A 20936-nucleotide genomic window follows, 5' to 3' on the forward strand; every position below is an offset into this window, starting at 1 on the left:
ATCCAGTTGTTGCTACACAGTTACTCTCTGGGAAGTGCGGAGTGGCATATTCAGTCACGAGTGTCAGATTACCAGTTTTAGTGCATTTGTTTTATCCCCTCTGGTTGGTATCTTGTCCAGCTGGCAGTACATGAAACCATTCCAGTGTAGTGACACACACAAAATGCTGGTGGAATGCAGCAGGTCAGGCAGCATCTATAGGGAGAAGCGAAGTCCTGACCCTTCGTCAGGACTCGACCCGAAAAGTCGACAGCGCACCTCCCTATAGATGCTGCCTGAACTGCTGCATTCCACCAGCATTTTGTGTGTGTGGCTTGAATTTCCAGCATCTGCAGATTCCCTCGTGTTTGCCCGTGTAGTGGGCAGTGGCAAAGGGCAGCATCTGGCATTCAGCATTGGCAGCCCTGCAGACAGTTCGGCCAAGTCAGTGCAAAGTGGGAGTTCCCTGCTTCATCTCACCCGGCACAGGCTTTGCTGCTGGCCGTAGGAACGTGTGCTTGCTGCTAGGTTGGAGTGTAACACCACCACCCCCCTCCCCGTCGCCACAAGTTCATAGCAGGGGCACCTATCCAAATGACTGAGGAAATACCAACCAGTCTGGCATCTTATGCAACCCTAATGTCTAAACCACTTCCCGGGAGGAGAAAGCGGGCAGCGGGAAGGAAATAAGCTACAAACAAATATGCAGAATAGCAACTCCAGCCAAAGGGACCAGTAAAAATGCGATTTGCATTGAAGGGATTGTACTTTTGGAACCATTAAAGAAAATCATTTGTTGAAGTAGTTGCTGTGAGTTCATATGCCCACAATCTTATTCAAAGCACCAAAACATCTTCTGTTAGTAGATAGGAATTTGAAGATTCAAGCCAAGAAAAATAAGTGTTAGACAAATAATATTGTGTCCAGTGCTGAGTTTAAATGATGGGCAGGATTTAGCAGAAATTTTTCAATGCAGCAGCTAATAAACAAGGCTAATATTAATGGTTCTGCTATGAGCAGCTCTGACTATGTTACTGTGATTTTTAACCACAGAGCCTCACCACGACTTTTTTCTGTCGTGGGTCAGTTAGGGTGCTGAGTAATACAAATGAAGGAAGACATCTTCCTTTTGTTGTCACCGATTCACTGGGACAACAGATGGATAAGTCGAAAAAGTGAGACGTTTTGCGAGCCACAGAGTACATAGTGCATGGAGTACTTGCTAGAGTTAAATATTCCAGTACACTCGATCTTTTGAAGAGTCCCCAATCATCTTGTTGGTAAAGACCCAAATCCTGTCCATCTCTTCCTCTGCCCAACAATGTCATTCTAAATTTACCACCATGATCCAAGTACAGGTGATCTGATATTCCATCTAGTTACACACTGGCTCTATTTGATGAGTTCCTGCCCTCCCCAGAATTGGTGCTTTCTCAAAAACAGACCTTCCAATTAAGTCCGAGCTTTTTGCTGAAAGGGGAAATTCCTTAGAGTTCTTACAGCATTCATTATTATTTTGTGTATGGTCCACAATACTTCCTGCATACTCCCATTAGGAGTCCAGCACATGGCAGTCAAGACACACCAGATAAAGATAACAGGTTTCTTTTCTGAAAGAATGTTAATGAATCAGAAAGATTTTACAAAGCAGTTGCCAGTTCAATGTTATCATACTGATAGAGCCTCTTTTATTTTGCACCTACCTATTTAATGTCCACCTACAGAAAGGGCTGGAATGTGTGCTCCCAGGTCTGCGGTATATTCTAGTTTTCTGGTTAGAAGTCCACTCGAGTGATCTTCATTCCATTGTTGTTGACTTCAGCAATGAATGAAACTCAGGTTTTGCTTTTGTTTTTCCAGGTTTGTCAACTTCCATTTCATTGGATGGGGATCTTTTGCAGAATTGGCTGGCCCAGACTGTTCAAGCTAAGACAGAGAATATCTTGAGCCACTGGTCTTTCCACAGTGGTGCAGGAAATGAAGGAGTGGCGAGCTGTCTGTCGGATAAGCTGATGCACGACGAGCAGTCGTTGCTGAGCATTGGCTCAGTAAACAGTGCTCAGTCGCAACCCCCCGTCACGTTGGAAAAGGAGTCTAGGCACAAGGCAGGTGAAGAGAGTAAGTCGAAGCTGTTGAAGGATCGAGTAGGCATCGTTCATGCCAAGAACCAATGTAAGAAGCAGCTGGACTACCCAGTTGATGGCACGTCCTGGCGTGCCAACCCCAGTGAACTTGCTGCACAGGGCATTTGCACAAATGGGCCCAAGGGACTGAGAGCAAAGGCCAATGGAAGCCACAAAAGAGCAAGTGAGGTGCGAAAGACCAGCAAAAAGCAGGCCTCGCATCACTCCAGTTCCAAGGCAGCTCCGCCCAGCACGTCGCCAGTAAGGAGCGCCACTGAAATTGGCGAAACATTGGATTATTTTGAATCTGCTTTTCCTAAACCCAGTTCTTCGGTTCAAGTGCCTAAAACATCCACAAACTCTAAGTCTTGGGTAACTTTCAAGATCCCAAAAACGCGAGAGGGCGGCAGAAAGTCACAAGTGCAAAAGCAGGACCTGGGGAACGGTTTCCAGCAGGCCAGCCCAGAACGAGAGAAAAAGCCCAAAGAGACAACGAAGGTGAAGTTGCTCTTCGACAACGAGACTGACGGTTACTTTTCTGACGCCGAGATGAGTGACTCAGACACAGAACCTGCGGCCGAGAGGTCACAAAGGCTTCAGCAACTGAGTTCAGAAAGCATGGTTGTACACCGGAAATGTGGCAGTGAGGTGGTCAGGAGGAGTATTCTGGCTTCCTAAAGCATCTAAACCAATCAGATAAAAAAATAAGTCAGGTGGTTCGAATCCTTACTTCCTGCTCTCACGCTCATTTCTGTTGATAATCTGACCTACAAAATATCAGTCCTGCAAAACCCAGCTAAATGATTGAAATATCAGGGGATGAAACTTACTGATCAATAGTTTTTTTGTAATGCCCCGACTCTGTTCTCCCCTCTCGATATTCAGTCCCATCAACTTCACTGGAACTAAATATTAGGAAGGGAGGTGTGGACAGCTGGCCGATCAGAATTCTCCCGCTCCCATTGCCATTGCCTCTCTGCCCTACAGATTCCAGCCTAATCTCTGTATATGAAGTTTTAATCAGTCTGTTCCATAAAACTATATGTGACTCAACTTATAATAAACCAGGAAGCAGTCATGGTTACTAATTGTAATACATAGTGTGTAGCTTGTGCCCTGATGATCTGATTTATAACTCGAGGGTTAGTCATGTAACTTCATATATGACGTCATAACTCTCTCTGCTTCCTTCCTCCATTGTTCTGCTTCTACCTGTTGCCGCCAGAGGAAAACTGTAAAAAGACAGCCTTAATTGAAAAGCAGGAGTGGAATACACACTATGTATTATAAAGCTAAATGGTTAACAGCAGGTTCAAAGCCATGATTCAGTCTTTAAAAGAGTTATTCTGTCATTCATAAGCCCTTCAACTGTTCGTCTCCTAGTCTGAGGCATTAATTTCTGCCTTATAACTCACCACCAGCTGTGTTATCCAACACATTTACTGAGTTTAATGTGGAATATAGAAACATCATCAAGAAGTAAAGGGCATTCATGGCTTTGTCCCACCTGGTGGCCTGTGACACACTGACACATTGGCAGTCAGGTGGGAAATGTTATGCACCTGTGATTCAGATTTTGAACAGAAAACTCTCGTTCAGTGATAGATTAAAGTGCAAGGAATGGCTTGTAGGAAAATAAAGAAGATTTTTTTTGTGGAGTTGATCTTCTAATAAAAATAAAGCACAACATGCACTTTTTAGAAGTCTGGCAGGTTGTTGAAAGCTGACTTCAGAGGCCATACAAGGACTTGCCAAGCAAAAGGGAATTTTTTTTGTACTTTTTAGAAATGTAAAGAAGTAGCCAGATGATGCAAAGGAAACTTTGACAGTGTCTGTAATAATGTATACTGGAGTACATAAAGCAGTAACAATATTACCATATACTGTAGGTGTGCTCTACACAGGTGTTTTATGATGGGAAGCATTACATGTTACGCAGTGTAGTGTGGTACAGTAAATCTGAATGTTATCCCCAGGAACACTTCCATAGGGTTTTGAAGTTTCACCATAGGATATGGAGCTTCATGTGTTGAAAATTCTCCACTATTTTAACAAAAAAAGTTAACCTGATTATTTTAAAATGGCAAAGAAAATTCTGAGCAAGTTGCAGGAGCACCTTCACTTTGGTATCCCAATGCTGTAGAGAATTTATATGATATGACACAACACACGCTCCATACAGCAATGTCCTAACAGAATGGACAGAGCTGATGTATTAACTCTGCACACCTGCATGAATTGAGGATGGAGTTGAAATAATTATGCCCCCTTTTTTGCCCCACTCCTTGCCCTATTTGCTTTGGGCCCTTACAGGTTCTTACCTGAATTGACTGACAAGCTCAATGCTGTGAGCAGAATGGGATTCCATAGCATCCAGAGGATTTCAGTGCGCTTCAGAAGGACAAATCAGTGCAAGAGTCCACTGCACAGTTGAATCGTGTTTTTGCATATCTGGGAGGAGCTTTCTTGTTTCTCGGGGACTCAGGAGAAAAGTGGGCGCTGCTGTTGCCCCAAGCTTCCCTAAGTACAAAGGATAAACGTAAATCCAAATCTCAATATTCCAGACAGTGTTGCTTAAACATTAACTGGCAGGGGCAGTCTCCATATGTATGCTGGTTACCTCGACCCCATTCATCCTTGCCCATCATCACTACCCTGTCAGGTTTTCTGGCACTGACTTGGGAAACAAGAACTTCAGCCTTGACCAAGTCTCCACTATTATCATTAACTTCATTTTTCTCCCTGGCCCTTTGCTCAATCTGAATTACTCCTTGCGCAAAGTTGCCTCTGCGTTCAATGTCTACACTCAATTTAAAGACTCACAAAGGGACTTCAGTTGGTCCCACAGGCAGCCATCTGCCCACACCAAGACCAGAAGGATGCCAGGTTACTGGGAAACCTGTTAGCATGCGTTATCTGGGTGACTACATCCCAGGGCGTAGTTTACCTAAGCAAAACTGAAGCAGCTCGAAGGAATTGTCAGGTTTTGTTTCACTTGCCAGTCATCTTGAAATCCATTTCTTTCAGGTTGCATTAATTTTTTTTCTCATTTCTCATTAAATGTCAGCATGGGCTCATATCACTGTGTTTATACCACCCAATCTTAAATTCTCGAGCTTAAGCCTTTTCAATGCATCCATCTCCCTTTACTTCACCACTAGCAGCAAAGCTATCAGCTGACTCTGCTATTCTTCAGATCTATTTCCCTTGCATTGATTTGATCATACTTTGGATAAAGAGGCTAAGTTTTTCACATTAAATATAGATTTCATAAAGTTTGCTTTTATGGTAATAATTTTGACTGTTCTAACCCCTCAACCGTAATCAAGGATATTGTTTAAAGAAATAATCAAAGGCTTATTGGATACTCAAGAAAGAAATCTGTTCTCATTTTATTACAAGCCTAATGGTTACAAATTACTTTGAGCAACTTTTAATGTTCACTTCAAAACAAGATGGATGCACAATATGAATTCTGGCCCTTCATTTTTCTTAAGCATGCTAATTGTCAGGTATGTTCATAATGATGTGCTCTAACTGTTCCTTTATTTTCTTGGAGTACATGCCTTGCTTGGGCTTTTTTTGGCAAGGCATTCCTATTAACAATAGGAAGCCCTTAAAGAAAGAATTTCCTGATAATATCTTGGGCTTTCAGAAACTCACAGGACTTGCACCAGTCCAAAGCTACAGCACTCCTAGTTAATGGGGAAACCATTATGACTGAGCCCAAATCTTAAGGTGTGGTTTCTTGTGGGTTTTTCACACCAGCAACCATGTAGTACTGGCCACAAAGTAGAAGTGTACACATTATAAATAATTATGTTTTTTTTAAACTGAGTAATACATCAAAAGACTTTCAAATGCATAATATTACATCTGCCCTCCATACATTTTAATATTCTGGATCTTGTTAACTATTTTCTAATATATTCATAAGGGCAGCAAAACTACACTTTTTTCACGTTCGTATTTACTGGCAGCAATAAATACTTGTAGACCAGATCTGCTGAAGCTTAGAACTGATCTGAGCTTCACAACACTGAACTTCTCTGCATTTTGAACAGTGTCCCATGTAATCCAGTCCTGCTGTACCAAACTATGTAACCTGCCTAAATGGTCTCGATCCTGCAACTGATTTTGAACATGTTGCTGCGAAACTTGCCATTTCAAATACCACTCAGAATTGGTGATGAATGCACTTAACTCAATATGTTGACTAGAGCTGCTTTTCCTGCCTTGTTGATAGGTGTTGACAGCATCGTCCCAGTTGCTGTCACCTAGGCTGGTGGACTTCACCTCTGAGGCTGAGTTCTTCCTATAACTACCTGGGTGACTTTGTAAGTTGTTGTCAGCAGCAGCTTTCGTAAGACATAGGAGCAGATTTAGGCCACTTGGCCCACCAAGGATCTTGAGAAGGAAAGAGGTGAATGCCGTGATTGAGTAGTTGTGTTGTTTGAGGTTTCTTGTCCGGAAAGGTGAAAATGCCTGTACTTTCCTAATCTACAAGGCATCAAAATTAAGTAGAGATGCAATAATGCTGCAGAGATCACTACAGGTCAAAGGCAGGAAGCCTCGTTCTCCCACTTCAGTTTCTCTCTTGGCCTCCCATCCATTTGAGATGATTACTTAGTGTCATCAGTGTGATACTGACAAGACTATTAGTGTACTCATAAATTTATGTCTCTACCAAAGGAATGATAATTAATATGTCCAAGTATGATCATTTATATTGCTCATCTGAAGTTCCATCTTTTTCAGAGTTACATTGATGCTCTGTAACTCTGGACGTTGCATTAGAGTGCATAGAACAGCGAATAAATGCAAGTCACATTTAAAGACAGTATGTTGAATCCTCCAGCATTTGGGCTGGGAATGTTGAATGTGTTCATTAAAATCAATATCCATGTCTGACTATATAGCATAACATTGTTGATAATAATGTCTTTACGTATGAGTATTTCATGAGGTTTTGCAGGAGTCAGATGATAAAATTAATTTTACGTTGCAGTATGCTGCCTCACCATCTGGGCACAGTTTTAGAGTTTGCCAATGTGAGTCATTGTCTTCAGTGAAGCACTGGGAAAAAAATAGCTGCCTTTCAAAAAGGCTTTCGCTGTTTTAAAAATAAGTCTGACCGTTTTTCCACCACATGTCTGGGGTGTTACCTCAAATAAGTACTTTATTGTGGTATAAAGAGGCAGCGATTTGGCTAGAGGGTGTGCTGTACCTCAGAGATTCAGGTATTGGAACTGGGTCCCCATGAATCTGATTGTGAAGGTTGTCACAGATTAATTCCTGAGTGATCGTTGACCCTGAGTGGGAGCTCAGATGTAAATGAACACTTGCTTATGAGAAGGTCTGAAATCTTGATTCTGATGTGTTACTTTTTTATGTTAGCAGCTGAGGCATTGTGAAACACATGATCATTTGATATCAATAAACTAGACAAGCAAGATCTAAAGCTGTACATTTTTATGTTAAAAAAAGATTAATTCAGGAGAAATGCAGTTGGGAGCATTGGTTTTCCCATAATAGCAATTTGCATCCTAAAATGGTTAGAACTGAAATCCTCATTAGACGGTTGAAAAAGTGCCACTAATGTGCTTTAGAGCATACTAATTGCCTTGTGGTCTATCTGGTTCCTCACAGTTCTTTTGTAATGAATTAACTTTGGAGAATGGAAGGCATCTGTTACATTGGTCCATAGTTAGTTCGTTTAAAATATAGAATGGATTTGATGCATCGGTGTTAGAAATATTTCACTAGAGTTTCCAAGCTTCCTTTCTGTGTCAGACTATAGAGATTTGGTCTTCCCACTTACCCTCGTTCCCCACACTAATTACAAACACTGGATAAAAAGTATTTAATAATTGCATCTTTCTGACATTACCATGTGTCATTAGGGGGCTCCATTTCCTTAATCTTCACCCACCCAAGTTAGAAAACCAAGTTATTAGATGAACCCAAACTCCTTTCACTGTGAGTGAGCATACAATTCCCTGTGTTTTCTACGTCAAGCCTCCCTGGATTAAATGTAATTTCCTCTCAGTTAAACTTTAAAAATTATGTTAGAGGGGAGTCCATATTACTGATTTTCCTGGCCCTTAATCAATGTTTCTCATTCCCGGCCTGAGTCACTTCATCACCTGTAGCAATGGACCTTTCCAATCCCCTCCCTCTGAAACTGGCTGTCACTCTGACTATTCTGAAACCAGTGGATTAACAATCACTTTGTTCTCCTTGACACTGGTGTACTGAAGAATGACAATAAATAGTCTTGAAGAACATTTGGATGCACAGTCCAAACCAAAATGGGGAGAAAGCACGGTGCCTGTATTCCGGAAAATTCGGATTCTATGTGAACTCCTGTGAAGCACGTGTTTGGCAGTGTTTAATTGCCAACAGCATTACCCTGGTATTTTACACCCACAAAACACAAAAATTTAATAATAAGATGATTTAAATCATTCAAATTGAAACTTAAACTGTTTATTCACATAGTTTATAGTTCTGACCTACCAGTGAACTTTGTTTCCATTTAATTCCCATTTATTCTAGCTTCCCAGCTAATTAATAATTTACACCTCAAATTAAAATCTATTTAATGATAAGATCAAGTTAAAATTCTAGTTAAGTTGATACTTCAGGTGTGGTCTAAATGGTCTATGTATTGAGGTTCATATCTTCATTTTTTACCTAGTCTGAAGAGGCAAGAGAATGGAACAGTTGCACGTATTTGCAGGCACACATCCAAATTTATTGATGAAATGAAAGTGGAGGTAAATGCAGTTACTGAAGCAATCAAGTAAGGAAGAATTCATTTGGTCACTGAATGAATAAAGGTAGCAGATGCTGTCCTTTAGAATTCCTATCCCCAAGTTCTAAAAATGCAGAGATCCAGTTCATGGTACCATGAATAATTTTGGAGAAAATAATCCTTACAATTTATCTGGTGTAAAAATACTTTCAAGATGCTTTCTTCCAAATTTTTGATTTATCAAAATGGCTTCTGATTGAAGTTATTATAGATTACAAAACCATATTACAAACTAAGTAATCTTGATGACCTGGGCAATGTTCTCATAAGTACTGTGAAGCATCACAAGTATCATTTTAATTCCAGGATAATTATTTGATCACAATGTGAAATAAAATTGTCGTATATAGAGAGCATTAACTGCAAAAATGCAAGTCAGTATACTAAATAAAAGGAATGACTGCATAAAGGTAGAAAAAAAATCCAAACTTGAACTTTTGGAAAGCAAAGCGAGTGTTATGGACTTAAACAGGAAAGCCTTTATCCAGATTAAACAGCATCAGCTATGCTAAGAGGGAGAATGGGAACAGGTTTACTGCCAGGACAGGAAACTATACCAGTGCATGGCATGGTTATGGTTGGTGGTAGGAAATGGGAGGAAACAAATATCTTAAGACACAGATTCCTGTGACCTGGAGCTTGTATTTGAATTGAGTTTAGGTTAATGATTCCTTCTTGCCTGTGAGGATCCAAATGAAATCAGCAAAGAGACACTCAACTGAAAATGCACAAAGTAAAAGTAACCCTAATTAAGTACTAAATTTGCAATCTTCTTGTTAGTCCTGTACACTGCTGAGATGAGAAGTGGAAAATGTAGCTGCTTGTGATGAGCTTTGGGCTTGACGAAGGGAGCGAACTCTATTTGGCATATAATTTATCCTGGCAGTGGCTAAATTGTCAAAATTGTATTTTTTTAGAATTGCATCAGTCACTGGGAAAAACCGAGTATTTTCTTTCCCTGGATGTGATACCATCAAAATCAGAAAAAAAAATTGTTCTGAATTGCTCTGAAACAAAGATGTTCCTGAATAGTATTTTACCCAAACACCAGTAAATGTGATGTCCTGTATCCTGGTACACCTGTTAGATTTCTTGTGGGTTTCCCTGTAGTGGCATGCCAATCCTCTCCATCTTTACCATATGCAGCTGAGAGACTTGAAGCTTTTGTTGGAGGCATTGAGAGTGAATTTTATATGTGATGAGTGCAATAAGAGTCCCTGTAGTCTGCAACACAAAAGTAAGTTGGGAAGTCAATTGTATATCCAGAATTTAATGGGTGTGATCTAATCTAATTGAGAAGTTCCGGTAGAGAGAGAGAGTGAGTGAGTGTGTGTGTGGTGAGTGAGTGAGAGTGTGTGTGTGTGTGTATGGGATCTAGTTGTGAGATTCAGGCTGTTTGAGATCTAATTGAGAGTTTCAGGTAGTGTGTGTGTGTGTGAGTGATTGAGAGGTTCCGGTAGTTGGGGTGGGGGGGGGGGGATCTAATTGAGAGGTTCAGGTAGTGTGTGTATGTGTACATACACACACACACAGTGACAGACAGGAATCAGATTCCAGGAATCCTTTTGGTTTATGAGTAGTTACTAAGATCCGGGAGTTAATTGACAAGCTTGAGCAATGTACCACCATCTCCTGATACTGGGTAGGTTTTAGCCTTGAAGTTGCACCCCATCTGTTACTTTCCAATGATTTACACTGTTATCCTTTTGGATGAATTTATTTTTGAGCAGGCATTGCCTGCTGATGCACCATTGATATCAGGCAGTGTTCACAACTCATTGTATCACTGCCTTTTTATTGCAAAATTACCTACAACACTGAAGTTCCGATACCAATCTGATAAGCATGGAAAGGAAAGGATACAAGAAAGTTCAGCTCACATCTCGATTGTGATTGATACCATTTCCCAGTTACAGAATGCAAAGACTAGTTCACGAGATTATTGATTTGGAGCCTATTTGAATGGTCAACTCTCTACAAACATACTGAAGAAACTGATAACATTATGCGTTTCATGAGGAAAATTCTGAACCTTGAATGGAGTCAGATTTAGTCTCTGTAGATTATTTGTGCTTGCCATATTCATGTAAGGACGTATAGATTTGGTCATGTAAACAGAGAAGTAAGCATTAAAATAAATTCATATTCGGGTTTTGTTAGACTGTAGCAACAGTATGTACCATAGGCTCTCCAAATCTTATTGAACACTGCCTTCTACCGATGCTTGTTTCAATGTGCTTGAGTAGTTACAATATATCCACATGTTGTTTGCTGATACTGTACTCCAATTCTAGACCATACTGCCTGCTGAGTAGTTTCTTCCATCATATGTACTCATTACAGAAATTGCAAAAGAAAAAAGGAATCTTGTCTGTTGTCCGAGTTAAGCTGCTGTCTGCGCTGTATGTCAAAATATTAAAACTCCGTGCGAGGTCTTGACAGGCACACATTTATGGCAAGTGGGAGGCCGCGTGTGTCTTTTGTTTCAAGGAAAAGTGATGTGCCATTTGTTAATAATAAAGAGAATAATGGAGAAGATATATATAAAGAAGAAATGCTATTTTAAATTATTTTTGGCTTTTTTTTTGCAATATTTATTTTCTTGTATTAGAGTACTTATAAATCCTTTGTAGAGAAGAAATGTATTTTCCATTAGTGCAAAAGAAATCGTATAAACTGCAGACCTATTAATCTTTTGTACATTTTCCATGTCAGCAACCTTTAAAGCAATATGATGTACCAGAAGTTGTGTACTTTGTGTAATTGCCTTGCTGTTGGTGTCAACTTGGAATCGCTAAATCCTCTAATTGTTTCTATCTGGATCTCAATTGGAGTAAAGTTGCACTTAAGAGTCCTACAAGAGAGAACCTCTACAGAGAGGCAGACTTATTTTGTACAAAGAGAGAAAAGGAGACTGTAAGGAGCGGGACCCTGTTCACAAAGAGAAAGAAATAGCTGATTCTCGAGTTTGATAAATTGGCATTTGTCAGTTCATTGGCAGCATACAATCAATAAAGCAGTGTTTTACAAGTAAATGGCAGTCTTTTGTCTCTTTTTCCATCAATTCCTTAATCTTTTTTTCAAAGCCTCCAAATTAATCCAGAGTCCAATTTCCAAGAAGTTCTTCAGCCGTGAGATAAGATATTGAGTAGTGACCTTTGCAAGTTCAACCCTGGCTCCAAAGAGCACTCATAAATGCAGTCTCCAGCAAGGGTCAATGATTAAAATGAATCAACCCGTCATGACTCAGTATGTGGTGACCTGATACCAAGATTTGGGGAGAGAACTGGAATAAATAATGTAATAGTTATAGATGGTGATTGAACCTTGGTGATGCAATATTTCATGATGTCTTCACCTGTAACTTCCACTTGAAGTGGAGGACAAAGAGACAGAACTAGGCCATTTAACCCTCCCAACTCGGTGTCTTGTGAATGGTGGCAAGGCATTATGAGATGAGTCCCTTTCAGTTTTTCAGTATTTGCTACTGTATATTTGGTAGAGTATGTTAATGAAGGAGTAGGGAATCACTGCCAGCAACACTTGAATTTCAGTGTCTGGCTACGTGCGTACAGATCCCTGTGCTTGGAAGTCTCACGATCATGAAAGAAAACACCAGCAATTTAATGTTTTACATGTCATGAATTTAGTCTTTCAAGCAGCCATTCACTGAATTATACCCTCATATGTCTCATTTTGTGATGTTAATGCTATCCCTAGGCTAGTAATGTTCATTAATAATTCCTGATTCAATCATCTTATGTTTAATTTATTAAATGTTGAAAACTGCAGAAATCTTTAAGTTATGAAACTTGTGGCCAATTTCCTACTTGATAACCTTTAGATTTTTTTAAAAAATCATCTAAACTTTTAGCTTAAGATTAATAATCAGAATCCACTGATAGATCATGGCATACTGAAATTTACTGTTCAACCCTTTGTCACTGTTCTACATGTCCCTGATTGTTGTGAGATAAAGAGAACCCATATGATGCCTGCTGGATTGTGCATGTGCAACATTGCCCTGTGTCCAATATTGAATAATCTATTCTGTACCTCAAATGCCATTCTAAAACTTTGTATTTTTGTGTGTATCTGAATACAAATCAATTATGCATACATAAGACAATTACACCAGAAATTTTGCTCCATTGGAAAGCATGGGGTGAGGTTATCCTGTTCCCAGCCACTAAATGCATGTAGTAAGTTAATTAGTAGCTCACTTTCTTGGTAACTTAATACATGTTCAGTTAACCAATCGTAACAATTCCAAGACTAAATGACCACTTAAACCAATTAAGAAGGGGCAGATCAAGAAACAAGGCCTGTGGTTCCATTGGGATCAGCAAAGCCATGGCATTATAGGGAGTCGGCATAATTCAAGATGGAGGCCAATGGCAGAATTCTGTTTTGCTCTGAAATAGATCTCCAGTAATATGCTGCTGCATCCAGTGTTGATCGGGGGACACTCTAGAGATTGAGGACAAATTATTTATTCTTGACATTTTATTCATGTTTCTATTTATATCCTAATGTTTTAATATGCTTTGTTTAAAAAAAATTAAAGTAATTTTAATCTCTTAACTTTTAAAGCAATCTTAATATCAGAGTCATTTTGATACGGTTGGAGGCTTGATGGCTTTAACAGGAAATGAGTCACAATTCTGCTCAAGGCATTCTGGAGCCTGGGCCTCAGCTGAACTTAGATATTAGTGGGCTCTGCAAAACCTTACTGCTGATTTAAATACTCTGGCTCTACCCTTGCATCTCCCTTGATACAATGCAGTTTTACCTAGTGTGGTGAACTACGTATACCTGTCTGGACACGCCCCCTGCTGACTGCTCTTGTGGCTCCTCCCACTGACCCCAGTTTAAAGGCGATTGGGGTCTGAGCCCGGCCTCTCTGTCTCCAGGATGTAGTATGGTGGTCAACCACTGCTTGTTCCTTCTTCCAGTCAGTAAAAGCCGATATCTCACCTTCACGTCTCAGAGTGAGTTATTGATGGTGCATCACCTAGTCACCTCGTCTGCCCTTCCTACTCAATCCCCCCTCCTGGATATTGACAGCAAAGGGTCAGCGATGTCATGAAGGATCCCAGCCACCCTGTTGGACTGTCTGACCCACTCCCATCAGCCAAGTAGCATCCACACCAGGACTGGCACACTGAAAAACAGTTTCCCAAGCAGTAAGGTTGACCAACACCTCCACCGTTAACCCACCACACCCCCAACCGCCACTTTATCATTTCCTGCCAGTCACCTTATGTACAGACACTCCTATGCCTAGTGTCACTTTATGGACATACAATCCATCTATGTATAAAAGCTATCTTACACGTTAATGTTTATTGTGTGTGTGTTTTTTTATTATTGTGTTCTTTATCTTGTGTTTTTTTGTGCTGCTTTGGAAACGGAGTAACAATTATTTTGTTCTCCTTTACACTTGTGTATTGACATTAAGCAATCTTGAATACTCTTGAATTATTTCCTTAGCCTCTACAATTAGCCTCACTTCCATCTGTCTTCCTCAATGCGGATCTGTGACCTCCTTTCACCTGCAGCTTCCTCTCTCCTTCTCATTATCATAAAACATAGAACAATACAGCACAGTACAGGCCCTTTGGCCCACAATGCTGGGTTGACCATTTGAAGTTCAAAGTAAAATTTATTATTGGACTACATACGTAACACCACATATAACCCTGAATTTCCTTTTCCTGCGGGCATACATGGCAAATCTATAGAACAGTAACTGTAAAGAGGATCAATGAAAGGGTAAGAGCATAGAAGATAACAAACTGCGCAAATACAAAGTAAATAGTAATAAATAATGAGAGTATGAAATAATAACATAAAGATTCCCTAAAGTGAGATTATTGGTGTGGGAACATCTCAACAGATGACTGTAGTTGTTCTACTTTGTTCAGGAACCTGATGGTTGAGGGGTTCTTGAACCTTGTGGTGTGAGTCATGAGGCTCTTGTATCTTCTACCTGATGGCAGCAGCAAGAAAAGACCCAGACCTGGGTGGTGGGGATCTCTGGTGGATGCTGCTTTCCTACGACAGCATTTCATGTGGATGTGCTCAATGGTTGGGAGGGTTTTACCCATGATGTACTGGGTCAAATCCACTAGACCAGGCCACAATGCATCCAGTCAATACACTTTGCACCACTTAGCTATAGAAGTTTGTATAAATTTTGATAACATGCCAGTCTCCACAGACCTCTAAACAAGTAGGGATGCTGTTGTGCTTTTTTTGCAATTATATTTATATGATGGGTCCAGGACAGGAATTCTGAGATAGTGACACCTAGGAATCTAAAGTCACTGACCCTCTCCACCTCTGATCCACTGTTCATGGACCTCTGGTTTCTCTCTCCTGAAGCCGACAATCAGTCTACAAACCTACGTTAACATCAGTCTAACCTTTACCTTCCATGTAGCGCTCCATTTTAATCATCCATGTGCCTACCCAAGAATCTGTTAAATGTCCCTAATGTTTCTGCCTCTACCACAACCCCTGGCAGGCTGCTTATGCACCCACCACTCTGTGTAAAACAAATACTTACTTTCAATCACCTTGAAATTATGTCCCTTTGTCTTTGCTATTTCTGCCCTGGGAAAAAGTCTCTGGCTGTCCACCTGATCTATGCCTCTTATCTTGTACACCTCTATCAAGTCCCTCCCATCCTCCTCCGCCACAGAGAGAAAAGCCCCAGCTCACTCCATCTATCTTCATAGTCGTAACTCAGCCATCCTTGGCTTCCTCTCATTTCTTCAAATACATTTTGCAATTATTTACAAATGTTTGCAAAAGCTTACTAATGCGATCTGAAATGATGCTGCTCTCTGCTTCTGGACTTTGCCCAATTACTCATTCTTCTACAGAATTTAATTGATTGTAAATAATCGGCCACCCTCAAAGCCAGGAATTCAGAATGACTACATTTATTTGAGAAAGTATCCCAGGAGATGATTGCAGAAGAGTTGGAAAATCCTACGCTCGCAAGATGGAACCGGAAGCAAAACACAAACTGCTGGAAGAACTGGCCTTGAGCTGAAGCAGCAACCATCTGCCTGGCTGGGTCCCTGGCTTCCTTTCCATGTACATAACTGTTCAAATGTTGTAATTGTACCTGACTACCATTCCCTCATATCCATCTATATATTCCAGTAGTTCTCAGCTCCCTTTATATCTTTCCCCTCTCACTTTAAACCCTGCGTCCTCAAGCTTCAGGCAGCCCTACCCCCATTAAAATACTCTGATCATTCACTCTATCTGTGCCCCTCAGGACTATATAAACTTCAATATGGTCACCAGCCAGCCTCCTTAACTCCAGTGTAAACAGTTCTCCCCTCTGCAATCTTTCCTTATAACTCAAGCTCTCCAGTCTGGGCAATATTCATGTAAATTATTACTGCACCCTCTCCAGCTTCATCACATTCACCCAATAGTAGGGAGACTGGAAATGCACACAGTACTCCAAGTGCAGTCTGACCAACATTTGGCACAAATGCATTATGACATTCCAAATCTGATACTCATCGCCACAGATAATAAACACAAGCATGTCATATAGTTTCTTCAGCTCCCTCTCTACCTCTAACTCCACTTTAGAGTTCAATTTAATATCAGAGAATGTACACAACCTGAAAGCCTTACTTTTCAGACATCCACAAAACAGATGCCAAAACCCAAAGAATGAATGACAGAAGATGTTAGAACTCCAAAACCCAAAGCCCCCTCCCCCCAAGCATCAGTCCTCCCCCTCCCACTTGCTCCAGCAAAAACATCAGACCCCCCCCCCCCCCCCCCCCGGAGTCCATCAAAAAATACTGTCCATCCCAACACTCAGACAGGCCCCGTCTCGCTAGCAATGGAGAGAGAGAGAGAAATCACTCCTGCAACAGACTGGGGGAGGCCAACAGCTTGCTGGTTGATGTTACAATCTGCAGCATCGCTTCGACTAGTTCCCGACTCGAGGGCCTTCTTTTGACAGCAGCATACACGATGTTTCAATGTCCCACGACGCCGACGAGGAATCGGTTCATCTACAGAGCCGCAATCCGAACGAGCATGTCCTCCGAGAGATACTGAAAACACCAGGCAGCACAGCAAGCTCCTAAATATTTGTACCCCTGGATCTCTGTTTAACAACATTCTCTGGGACCATGCTGTTCAGTTACACATCCTGCCTTGGTTTAACTTCCCAAAACTCGTCATGTGTATGGGGCAAGGTGATCAAATGGCCCATCTCCACCTCACTGTTACCCATCGGTCTCTGAGGCCCTCATTGATCCAATGTCATCTTCAATTGTCTATTTCAATCCAGCCCATACTTATATGGTTCCCACTATTAGCATTTCTTCAAGATACGAGGCCGCTCACTCTGCCTCCAATACATCCCAAATTTTCCTCACCCTACTATATGCCATTGGCACAATAAGCCTCAAATTCTACCCCCCCCACGTAACTGAGTCCATAAATCCATCTCTTTGCATATATCAGGGTACATGCAAAGAGGTGGAACAGTACAGTAGTTAGCACAACGCTTTACAATGCCAGCGATCCCCAATCAGGATCAATTTGGCTGCTGTCAGTAAAGGGGCTTGTACATTCTTCCTGTGACTGTGGGGGTTTCTTCCTGGTGCTCTGGTTTCCCACAACCCTCCAGAGATGTCTGGTTATGATTAGGGTTGGTGAGTTGTCCACACACTATGTTGGCACCGTAACCATGGCAACACTTGTGGGCTGCCCCAGCACCATCCTTGGATTTGTTACGTACCCCGTAACTGGGTGTCTGACCAGCAGAGAAAGAAGAATCCGTTGGAGTCTGGTGGTACCAAACTAAAGGTGTTTATTAGTAAACTACACAATACAATATCAAAAATGCAAATATACATATAAAACAAATTAGCAGTAATAAACCTAAAAGTGTAGGAATAATAATAATCAATAATAAACAAGCTCTATCGATGTCTAGGGCTAAATGAATTATCATAGGAAAGTATATTCAGTTCATAAATGCTGAAGTAGTTATGGTTGTATTGAAATCATTGGAGAGCGAGCGAGATGTAACAGCAACAGCTGCTGCGGCAGGCAAACCTTTTGTGGCTTTCTTAATCCGTCGTGTCATTGTGGCCATTCAGTTATGACCTCCTCTGGTCTTCAGCTAGATCGTTCTTCTGTGGTGGACTCGTCACTCTGGCATGAGTGGACACACACACAAGTCCCCACCGGCCCTGCTGTAACACTGAGCTTTACTGACCGATCTCCTGATTCGGTCTCCGAAACCCCCACCTTTCTGTGGGTTCCCAACACTCAGTCAGTGTCCACTGGTGTGTCTGAAGGGTGTCTCTCCAGACCTGTCTTTTATCCCCACTCACGGGGTCTCAGCTATCCATCAACTCTGAATGACCGTGTCCATCAAATCAGGCCACTCCTGCTATCTCCTGAGGAATGTTAACGAGCAAAGTAAAGTCCTTGTAGTGGAAGGTAAATAATCCAGGAAGAGTCAAAATACAGTAAATCAACAGTCTCTCTCCCCCTCTTATCTGTAGCAGATGTTCTTGCCTGGGCTTTATCTCTCTCTCATGAGCAGCACAGCAACAGCAATAGTTCGTAGTTCTCAGGAGGGGGGTTGGGAATGGTTAACTCTGCACCCCATTGACCATCAGGTCTGTTCATCACTCATAACAGATTGTATTGATCGTTGGTGGAAATGACATACTCCACTGTATGTACATGTGAAGGATAAAGCTATCTTTAGCTTGCTGCCTAAAATTGGTGTGATGCTCCTGTGAAGTTTGGACATTTTTACGTTTTTACTGTGGTATGGGTAATTATCATTGCTGCTGTTGGAAGTGTAATGCTAGCTCTCGAAATTCAGTAAAATGTCAATTCCAGTTATCAAAACCCCAGCTTTAATTGTGGGTGTAAGTGTGATATATTTAAATGTGTCAAGCTGAAGCCGAACCATTCTAACTCCCAACGCTTACTGATAGATTACAACATTGACTCACACCATCCCCTGACAGGATGGATCTCCATGTTCAAAGTCAACTTACTATCTAAATACCTACAGTACTGTGCACGTCTTAGGTATATATCCAGCTAGAGTGCCCAAGACTTTTGCACAGTTCTGTATTCGTCAACAGGGAGCACCGTGGGACAAATGGATGGGGAGGAGTGCCAGGGGCTAAGAGAGGGGTTGCAAGGGTGCAGACACACCCAGCCCTGAGACACCAGGCAAGGACATTTGATTCCAAACAATTGTTTTATTAATCATTACAGAATGTCTCTCTGATGCTTTCCACCCCCTCCCCTCTCCCTTCCCCTTTTCCCAACTTCCTGCCCCCTTCCACTCTCAGCCCCCCCCCCCCCATATCAGAATCAAGTGTACCATCACTCTCACAAGTCATGAAATTTGCTTGGTTTTTTTTTGCAGCAGCAGTACAGAGCAATACAAAATTACTACTATACTGTGCAGAAGTCTTGGGCACACTAGTTTTGTATATCTGTGCCGAAGACTTTTGCACAGTACTGTATGTGTCACCTTATACTACCCTGAGATTTGTTTTCTTGTGGGCATTCATAGTAGATACAAAGAAACACAACCATTAATCAATGAAAAGAAATACACACAATCATGAACCAATGCACCATAAATTGCAAATACAAAAAGAAAAACAAATAACAATAATGATAAATAAATAAACAATATTGAGAACATGAGTTGTAGTGTTGTTGAAAGCAAATCCATAGGTTGCAGGAACAGTTTGGTGGTGCGATGAGTGAAGTTATCCACACTGGTTCTGGAGCCTGGTGGTTGAGGGGTAATAACTGTTCCTGAACCTGGTGGTTGAAGGGTAATAGCTGTTCCTGAACCTGGTGGTGTGGGACCTGAGGCTCATTGTGATGAGTGAAGTTATTCACACTGGTTCTGGAGCCTGATGGTTGTGGGATAATAACTGTTCCTGAACCTGGTGGTGTGGGACCTGAGGCTCATTGTGGTGAGTGAAGTTACCCACGTTGGTTCTGGAGCCTGATGATTGTGGAGCAATAACTGTTCCTGAACCTGGTGGTGTTGGACCTGAGGCTCATTGTGATGAGTGAAGTTATCCACACTGGTTCAGGAGCCTGGTGGTTGAAGGGTAAAAGCTGTTCCTGAACCTGGTGGTTGAAGGGTAAAAGCTGTTCCTGAACCTGGTGGTTGAAGGGTAATAGCTGTTCCTGAACCTGGTGGTTGAAGGGTAATAGCTGTTCCTGAACCTGGTGGTTGAAGGGTAATAGCTGTTCCTGAACCTGGTGGTTGAAGGGTAATAGCTGTTCCTGAACTGGTGGTTGAAGGGCAATAGCTGTTCCTGAACTGGTGGTTGAAGGGCAATAGCTGTTCCTGAACTGGTGGTTGAAGGGCAATAGCTGTTCCTGAACTGGTGGTTGAAGGGCAATAGCTTTTCCTGAACCTGGTGGTTGAAGGGCAATAATTGTTCCTGAACCTGGTAGTGTTCCTCCTTCCAGATGACAGTAGTGAGAAGGGAGCATGGCCTGGATGGTGGGGCCCTTGATGATAATGCTGCTTCCTTGTGGCAGAACTCCTTGAAAGCAGCATCTATGATTGGGATGTTGGAAGGTGGGTGGGGTTGGATTTTGTGTAGCTGATGACCAGGGCCTGGGAGTGCAGAGAGTAATTCACAAATATGTGTTAACCTGATGGAAGAGGATGGATTAGTTCAGTAAAGGGAAGCCTCTGCATTTCTTTGAGGTACTGAAGGAGCAGGAAAACTGGGGGCAAGTCCTGAATACACTTTATTTTACTGATGCTCAATGCCCATTCAATGTCATAGATGGGCATAGCAGGTGCAAGGCTGAGTCTCCACACAGATCAGGTCTTTAACTGGTTTTAGGATCCTGATGCAAGTGTCCCTGCTTTTGCAGTCTCATCACTACAACTTAAAAGCAACGTAAACACCTGTCAAAAATGTGTTTTTAAAGTTCTATTTTTATGAAACCAG

The 20936-nt window shown here is 41.6% G+C and overlaps 1 protein-coding gene across 6 annotated transcripts in view; it reads left to right on the forward strand.

Annotated features, from left to right (window-relative positions):
- The window catches only part of jade2 (jade family PHD finger 2), a 176115-nt gene extending 163832 nt beyond the window's left edge, over window positions 1-12283 (forward strand). For 5 of the 6 annotated variants that reach the window (XM_059990642.1, XM_059990643.1, XM_059990641.1 and 2 more), the window contains one exon: window positions 1840-12283. In XM_059990642.1, the coding sequence (XP_059846625.1) occupies window positions 1840-2780 (941 nt within the window). In that variant the 3' untranslated portion in view covers window positions 2781-12283. The remainder of the gene's footprint in view (window positions 1-1839) is intronic. The other variant, XM_059990645.1, reaches the window with a different exon arrangement.
- The last annotated feature ends 8653 nt before the right edge of the window (window positions 12284-20936 follow it).

The sequence above is a fragment of the Hypanus sabinus genome, chromosome 15, assembly GCF_030144855.1.
Source record: "Hypanus sabinus isolate sHypSab1 chromosome 15, sHypSab1.hap1, whole genome shotgun sequence".
Lineage (NCBI taxonomy): Eukaryota > Metazoa > Chordata > Chondrichthyes > Myliobatiformes > Dasyatidae > Hypanus > Hypanus sabinus.